This window comes from Centruroides sculpturatus, unplaced genomic scaffold, assembly GCF_000671375.1.
Source record: "Centruroides sculpturatus isolate CEXI.00-Female unplaced genomic scaffold, Cexi_2.0 scaffold2088, whole genome shotgun sequence".
Classification (NCBI taxonomy): Eukaryota; Metazoa; Arthropoda; class Arachnida; order Scorpiones; family Buthidae; genus Centruroides; species Centruroides sculpturatus.
This window is the reverse complement of record NW_019386593.1, coordinates 3,545-12,157: the sequence shown is the minus strand read 5'-3', so window position 1 is coordinate 12,157 and position 8,613 is coordinate 3,545. Positions and strand designations below refer to the sequence as shown.

The window sequence follows — 8,613 nt, the reverse complement described above, 5'->3', positions numbered from 1 at the left end:
GAATTCCAGTCGGCAAATTTAAATTTTCGCCAGTGCTGTGGCGCTGTAATCTTTGGCTATGTCTTAGGCTACTCAAATATTTTACGTTTTTGATACTAAATTAACTTCTGAAATATAATTTTTTATTGTTATTAAATTTTTCAATATATTTATTTTGTTCGTACAGAATAAAAAATAATTTTTAACAATACAATAGACTTCGTTAGGCTTAACATCGACGAAAATTCAACGCGAAGCGACACGCAACGGAGAAAAATTTCAACACGGGATAAATTAATATATTTTTCTTACATAATTGGTTATCCGAAAAATAAGTTATCCGAACAACCCCAGTCCCCAATTGATTCGGATAAACGACGCTCTACTCTATTTTAGAAGTGAAATCGACACGAATAAATTTTTTGCAGGTTAATGGTAGGAACAACTTGACACAACATCTTAGCAAGAAAATCGCCTTGTCGAAAAAATAAACGGGATCGCTCAATGGACTAGAATTGAAATTGGTCCATACAATAAAGAAGCGCAGAAAATTTTATAAGTGGTATAATTGCAAAGACATACTGAATTGACATTGATAATTTGACGTATTAATCTAATTAGATGTAATAGCTCGAAATTCAGTGCAATTCATTCAATCAATTCAAATTCACTATGTTAAGTGGCATGTGTGACACTAATACGTTATACACGAAAACAATGAGCCCAATGCAAACTATATGCATACTGCATAACATCTTTCTCTTATTGAAAATGCTAAAAAGGCATTACTGTATTCTCTTCACGTGTATTCAAAAATTTATGAAAAATCGAGTTTTCAAGAAACGTTACATGATTCTGTGCAATGCCATAAAACTAGCAAAAAATTAATTTGTGATGGATGTCTTTGTTGCGTCATGTCAATTATAGCGAATAATCCGTTTACGCCTACAAAAATATACTGAAAATTTTTAAACTATAAAATCAATAACTGTTATGCGAATAATTAGTGTTTCGGAATTTGTTTCTCGACATGTTCTAAACATTATGTACTTTGAACTGATTAAAGAGCGTNGTCATGTCAATTATAGCGAAAAATCCGTTTACGCCTACAAAAATATACTGAAAATTTTTAAACTATAAAATCAATAACTGTTATGCGAATAATTAGTGTTTCGGAATTTGTTTCTCGACATGTTCTAAACATTATGTACTTTGAACTGATTAAAGAGCGTGTGTGAACAAATCGTAAGCATGCAGCAGCATAAACAAATAGAAAGTGTTTATCGATCTTTGCGAAACAAGGATTGCACAAAACTTACTAAATATTGCAAAAGTACAAAATCATTTTATTTGTCATTTTTCAGAGACTCCTGTTGTCCTAGTGCTGCAAAATTAACAAACCTTTATTTCATTAGGAATTAAATAGAATATTGAATTTAAANCATGCAGCAGCATGAACAAATAGAAAGTGTTTATCGATCTTTGCGAAACACGGATCGCACAAAACTTACTAAATATTGCAAAAGTACAAAATCATTTTATTTGTCATTTTTCAGAGACCAGTACTCCTGTTGTCCTATTGCTGCAAAATTAACAAACCTTTATTTCATTAGGAATTAAATAGAATATTGAATTTAAAATATTTATGTATATAGAGGAGAGGAGAGTATTATGGAATATCATTTACATTTCTAAAAATAACTTTACTGAATTTTGAATAAAAAATCCCAAATTTATCATGAGTACATACTACATACTATAACTAATAGTAGTAAATTGTCACTTGTAAAAAATACTATTTATTTTGTTGTTATAAAGAAAATGTATTTAAAATAACTAACAAATAGAGGGTAATATGGAATAGTCGGGTAATATGGAATAAGTGGTTTAAACCATTGAAAAACTAATTAGACTTCATAAATCATACTTATTCTAAACTATAAAAACCATATTTTTAAAATTATGTGCATGCCATTCCTGCTTCGAGTCTATTTACAAAAGTCACAGATATAATTTTCGTTCTCTCTTCCGGTACAATCACGGTGACCCCACAGAGAACAGCTGAAGCATTGAATCCAAATTTTCCCTCGATCAACTTCAGAAAATTTTCTGTACAGATGATACATTCAGCGTCTTCGTTTTCTAGTTCTATAGTTGATGGCACGAAGTCCATTACAGACCATACATCAGAATGGAACGATTCATCGCTGAAAACACTGGAGTCATCTCTAGTAGGTTTAGGTCTAGAAGATCGGTCTAAGTTTAAATTCTTAACAGGTGGTCTTTGAATGTTCGGTTTCTTTTGTTGTTTTGAAGCTTCTGGTTCTTTCTTTTTGGTCATTTTCTTTCATTTTATCAAGTTATCCTAGTATTCCAAAATACCCGATACACCATCTTGGAAAATGAACCTTTAAACTGATGGACAAAACATTGCCAGCTAAAAAATGATAAAACGACTACAGTATAACAAACTACAATTCTTTTAGTGTACATTGTGCTTAACACCAATGTACAAGTCGTGTGTAATAGTAGATTAAAACGTTTGAAAACTTGCCTGCAAAAACACTTGAAAATCACAGAACACACTTTATCTTGTAGCGAGTGGTACGACGACAACAAGCGGCCAACTCTCACTGCACTGCATCGAGGGAGTTTTCCTTGAGTAGTTCGTGGTATTCCCACGTAATAGTAGCAACAAACAAAGCCGAAATCTCAGTATTCCATATTACCAGACTCTTCCATAATACCCTCCTCACCTCTCCAAATTAGTTAATTTATATAATTAACTAATTTGTTTCCAATGAATTTCAATTTCTGAAATTTAAAACTTACCGTAAATATATTAAGAACATAAGTGAAAAGCGTTAAATACAATACTGATACTTTCCCGAAGGCAGACACATCGGGCATCTTTTAAAATCATTAATAAAAGAAATGTAACTTTTACCACTATCGTAATCATAATACAAACAATCTCATAAAAAATTACAAAACGAATAAAATAGCTTGTGTATTTTTCAGGATCCAATGTTGTTTACCGGTCCACTTCGAAGAAACATCGATCCTTTCAATGAATATTCAGATGAAATTCTATGGAAAGCTATAGAAGAGGTTAGAAACACACGCAATTGTTTTCATTTACTCTCTTATATATCTGTTTAATTCTTTTTAGTGGCTTAATTTTATCACCATCTTTTTATTTTAAAACGTTTCAACTAAAGGTGCAATTAAAGGAAGTTATCAGTACGTTGCCTGGAGGATTGGATACACATTTGTCAGAAGGAGGACGAAATTTCAGCGTAGGAGAAAGACAGTTAATTTGTCTTGCCAGAACGATTCTTCGCCAGAATAAAATCCTGGTCATGGATGAAGCAACATCAAATATAGATAAAAAGTGAGATTACAACAAATTATAAAAATTATTTAGTTACAATTGCCTTGGAGAAGCCCTGAATACTGAGATATCGTTTGTACATTCTTTTCCGAGTTTAAAAAAATTCTCACGTTAGATTTTAATGATTTAGGTGTCCGAATGCTCAGTAGAACGGTGCCTTGTGCATACTGTATTTTTTGGAAAATATAATTAACTCTCAGATAGTATAAAATTAAAAAAAAACGCTTTATCTTTCACGCTTAACAACATAGAGGTATTTTGACATTTTTGAGTTCTGTTGTTGCAAAGACAGACATTTGGTTCATATCCTTGCGGAGTGAAAAAGTTATACGAGTTAAAAAAGAAATTTTTCTTTGAAGTCGGATTCATGATTTCTTCATTTCTTTGTTACACAAGTTGACAATTTAATTTTATTGCCAATCAGAAACCGTTTCGTTATGCGTTTTTCTTCTTTAAGCACTATAAAGTGCAATTAATCGAGTGCTCTGCATCCTTTTATCCTTTATTTATTTAGTACATACGCGTTGTTTACACGTTTCGGGCCTTATGTTGCCTCTCTTCTGCCAACTAATTTCTAAAAATCGTGTCGTGTAGTAATTATGTACATTTCCTAAAAATTAGTTCGCTGAAGAGAAGCAAGATAATGCCCGAAACGTGTAAACAACGCGTATCTACTAAATAAATAAAGGATAAAAGGATGCACAGCGTTCGATTAATTGTACTTTATAGTCCTCAANCAGCTTTATACAGATGCCAGTTGAGCATTAGAGATTACATTTATATTCTTCATGCTACAGTGGAAGCACTAGTGCTTCATATTGATGAATTTTCAATCAACAAATCTTCACATCAACGGATTCATACACAAGTGAGGAAGGACAGAGCAGAAGCCATAAAATCTGATCTTTAGGATAATGTGCCAGAAGTAGTCACCGTTCATTGGGATGGCAAATTGTTACCTGGCTTGAATGTTAGAAGTTCTAAAGAAGAGTGCCTACCGATTTTTATTTCATTTGGAGAGAGGGAACAACTGTTTGCTGTACTAATACTGGACAGTTCTTTTGGTAAACACCAAGCCAAAGCAGTTTTGAATGTGCTCTATGATTGGAATTTAAATGACAAGGTATGTAAATAATGTGTTGTGACACAACAGCATCCAACATGGGTCACTTAAATGGAGCTTGTGTGCTATTAGAACAAAAGCTAGAAAGAAAGTTGTTACTCTTCGCTTGTCACCATCATATATATGAGCTGGTTTTAAGAATTGTGTTTGAAATAAAAATCCCCCAAGTTACTAACAGCCCCAATATTCCGATATTTAAAAAATTTAAAACTTAGCAAATGTTAAAAAACGAAACTGTGATACTTGCCGATATGACAGTAATTTTGCACCTGTGATTTGGTGGTTTATCTCTTTGACTAAGAAAATGTGTTTTTCAGCACTTCGTAATTCCACTGAAATCTTTGAAAAATAAAACTATATGTGTTAATAGCCCGAGAAGTTGTGTTAGAATGGTGAACAAAGCGAATATGCACCACTTCTCTAGCACAATGTGTATGGATGTGATTGGATGCAAGTCGGCAAGGGTTCTAGTGGCCAAAATGAGCTGAAATTTATTGTGCGAGTATTTAAGGGTAAAATAAACAAAACTAGGCCATATGCATTAGGGAAAAAAAATATTCAAAAAATAAGGGACACCCTAGTGTATACTGTTCATCATATACTTACAAGAAAAAGGTTTGATTTTTACAAAAAGGTTGCAGCTCTTTGAATGAATAGTAGTCAGTCATTTAAACAAAGATCACCCCACCTTTATTCTCCAGCACTTATTTTTATTTTGCTAACTTTTTGGGACATATTAAGCATCTTCAAGCATAAAGCTAGTATTATCAGGGCTCCCAATTACCACTAAATCAAATTGTTTTAGCAAATAACACTAACAAAGTCATGTGAGCATTTATCAAATTGTAAAAGAACCATTCATGGTTTTTCATTATGCTTGTAGCAATGTTTTTTGGCAGCAATTCAAACACTTACCTATCAGTAGACTGTGTGTTAAACACCACATTCACTTGTTTTTCTTAAGCAAGTATTGACCTTTCATTGCTAAAGCACAAATTATGTCATTTTACTTGATCAGTGCTTTATTTATTCTACAGATATGAATAGCTAGCCTATGTACAGTACAGTGTTTGTTGTTAGATAACAGAACTACAAACATTGAGTCTGTTCAAATTGGTAACCATTTAAGCAAAAAAAAATATAGCACTCATTCTGTGTACCAAAAGAATTCAACAATAAACTTAATAATGTAATTTAAAGGCAATATGCTTAGTAACTACCGTTCCTTAGACCAGCGCTGTCCAACTTATCATAGCCCGCGGGCCATATTTTCTTCACCAAACATTTCGGAGGCCAAGAAGGTTGATAAATGAAAAGTCAGTTTATGTTAATTAAAAAAATATTTTATTTATACTAAAAAGAAAACTTTAAAATATTCGTAATATATTAATGAGAACATTGTGGCCATAACTGTTTAGCAACAATATCTTTTATGTCCACATAAATATTTGTTGTGGCAAGTCTAATTACAGTAGAGCCTCGATTATCCGACCCAATTGGGGACTGGGGTTGGTCGGATAATTTAAAAGTCGGATAACCGAAAAGTATGAAAAAATCCATTATTAGTGTTGTATATTATTATATCCCATGTAATTAGTATATTAGTATACTGCTGTTAACATACTTTGCGTTGAATTTCCATCGATGTTAAGTTTAACAAACATTTTTAAAAATAATAATCGTCGCTATTGTATCGTTAAAAATTAGAAAATTAAGCCTCGTTTAAATACTGGCTCCCTTTTATGGTCGAATGAGTGTTGCCAGCTAAAACACGTAAAATTAATATTAAAGCTGCCAAGACATAGCCAAATATTGCAGCGCCACATCACTAGCGGACATTTGAAATTTGCAGACTAGTATGGTCGGTTAACCGAGGTGCCGGTTGATCGGGGTTCGGATAATCGAGGCTCTAGTGTATATCTTTAAGAGTGGAATCTTTCAAACTGTTTCTCTATTTTGACTTTATATATTTCATATCGGAGTATGCACGCTCGCAGATATATGTACTTCTGAACATTGATACAATTTGAAGTCCAAAATTTCTCAATTTTGGATATTTCTCTTTATCTAAAAATTTGAATATTTCTATTCCACTTACTCCACGAGATGTAAAAAATGGGTCAGCCTGCAGGTCGCATAATTGTATGTGATATTTAAGATCCACGGAGTTGATATCAATATTAATTGGATCACAAAATAAATCAATAGACGGTTTAAGATCATCAAATTGAGAAAATCTTTCATTGAAATCTGTAATTAGCATATCCAATTTTGGTAGAAATATTTTAAAATTCGCTTCTATATTACATTCTTTCATTTCTTCATAGATCTCTTTGCAAGATTCAAAATGAAATAAATTATTCTGCTCCAAATTAAACCGTAACAATTTTAATTTGTTTCTAAATCCAGTAACATATTTATAAAGGCAACACACATTTTGATCTTGTCCTTGCAAGGATTTATTCAAAATATTTAAATAATTTGTAATGTCCGTTAAGGAAGCAAGTGAATAAATAAAATTTTTATCAACTAAATTTGCTGTCAAATTTTCATCGACGGCAATTTCTGTGAGAAAAAGATGAACTTCTTTTCGAAGTGTAAAGAATCTCCTCAAGCACTTTCCAGCACTTAACCAACGAATGTTACTATATAAAAGCAGATTTCCATACTCAGTTTCCAATTCATCCAAAAATGTTTTAAATTTTCGGTGTGTAAGAGAACGATTTCCGCCGCGAATTAAATTAGTAATTTTGCAAACCTTGTCCATTACGTCTTTTAGTTGTAGGGATAAACCACATAATGCCTCCTGATGGATAATACAGTGTAACATACGACATGTTATTCCTTCTTTTTGCAAAAGTCCCGCGAGCCCGATATTTTTGCCCGTCATAGCTCTAGCACCGTCGGTTACAATAGCAGTGCACTTGTCAAATCCGCCATACTGCTCTACTGCACAGTTTAATTGTTTGTAAATATCTTCACCTTTTGTTGTTCCGTGTAATGATTGTAATTTTAAAAGTTCTTCTGAATAATTATAGTTTTCATTTACAGTTCTTATAAAGATAAGCATTTGACTTGTATCGGAAATGTCTGTGCTTTCATCCAATGCTACCGAAAAATAGCAACAACTATTGATTAGGTTTTCTAATTTATTAGTGACATGTATGCTAATCTCGTTTACACGTCGGCTTACAGTCTGGTGAGAAAGTGATACTGTTTGAAATTTTCTTACCATTTCGTTGTCATTAAATGCTTGAGCCATTTTTATGGCACATTTTTTAATTAATTCTCCATCCAAAAATGGCTTCTTTGCCTTTACTATTTCTAAACAAACTTCAAACGATGCAGCTACAGATGCTTCTTGAAATTTTGGTTCTTGATTAAAATAATTAGTTTGACGATCCAGCTGCTTTTTCATTTTTTTCACTAGTGGTATTTTCATGTCTCGCGTGTACGAATGATACTTTTTTTCATGCATGGAAAGATAATGGCGCTTCAAGTTATATTCTTTACACACAGCTATGATTTGTAAACATTCCAAACACTGTGGTTTACCATTCTGGTTCAGAATAAATAAATAATCTATCTCCCAGCAATCTCGAAATTCTCGATTTTCGAGGTCTATTTTTCTTTTATTAGTAGCACTCATATTCAATAATTATTTTAATTAATAAATAAATATGAATTTAAGTTAATAATAATATAACACAGTCACCCCTCAACAAATTCTAGACAAGACTGCACTCGCATGATTGCATGAATCAACCAAATAGCGCAGGGTAGTGTGCGCATCACGTGCGCTAACCACAAATATAATATGTGGCGCCAACGTTGAGCCAACCATCATCAGATGTTAAACGGATTGCTGCTGTATTCAGCCAGGTTAAGTGAAGTTACGCAAACTAAATAGTACCTACTTTAAATTCAAATTAGATTTAAATTTTCACATAGTAAAATAATTTTAATATTAATAATAATAATTTAGTAACATAAATTTATTCATAGTAAAATGTACTCGGGGGCCGTAAAAATTATTTGGCGGGCCGTATACGGCCCGCGGGCCGCCAGTTGGACAGCCCTGTTATACAGTATTGTTCTTTATAGTAAAATCACATTT

At 32.6% G+C, this 8,613-nt stretch overlaps 1 protein-coding gene and 1 long non-coding RNA gene across 2 annotated transcripts; one reads left to right on the top strand and one right to left on the bottom strand.

The window, feature by feature from the left end:
• Positions 1–2,964: 2,964 nt before the first annotated feature.
• Positions 2,965–3,361, top strand: LOC111615372. Its single transcript, XR_002755069.1, has 2 exons — positions 2,965–3,090; positions 3,201–3,361. It is a non-coding gene; the product is annotated as an uncharacterized LOC111615372 (long non-coding RNA).
• A 948-nt stretch (positions 3,362–4,309) lies between these two features.
• LOC111615370 (general transcription factor II-I repeat domain-containing protein 2B-like) lies at positions 4,310–8,215 on the bottom strand. The gene is made up of 2 exons (XM_023356788.1): positions 6,595–8,215; positions 4,310–4,471 (listed from the first exon to the last, which is right to left on the bottom strand). The coding sequence occupies exons 1-2, from the start codon at positions 8,143–8,145 to the stop codon at positions 4,310–4,312; spliced, it is 1,713 nt and encodes a 570-aa protein (XP_023212556.1). The 5' UTR covers positions 8,146–8,215.
• Positions 8,216–8,613: the final 398 nt, after the last annotated feature.

What these genes read in the sequence shown, in the direction of transcription:
- LOC111615370 (XM_023356788.1), bottom strand. Translation starts at nt 8,145, where the DNA reads ATGAGTGCTACTAATAAAAGAAAAATAGACCTCGAAAATCGAGAATTT. An exon ending in CATTTTTTACATCTCGTGGA is followed by an intron (nt 4,472 to 6,594) that starts GTAAGTGGAATA and finishes TTCCAATCATAG; the next exon opens with AGCACATTCAAAACTGCTTT.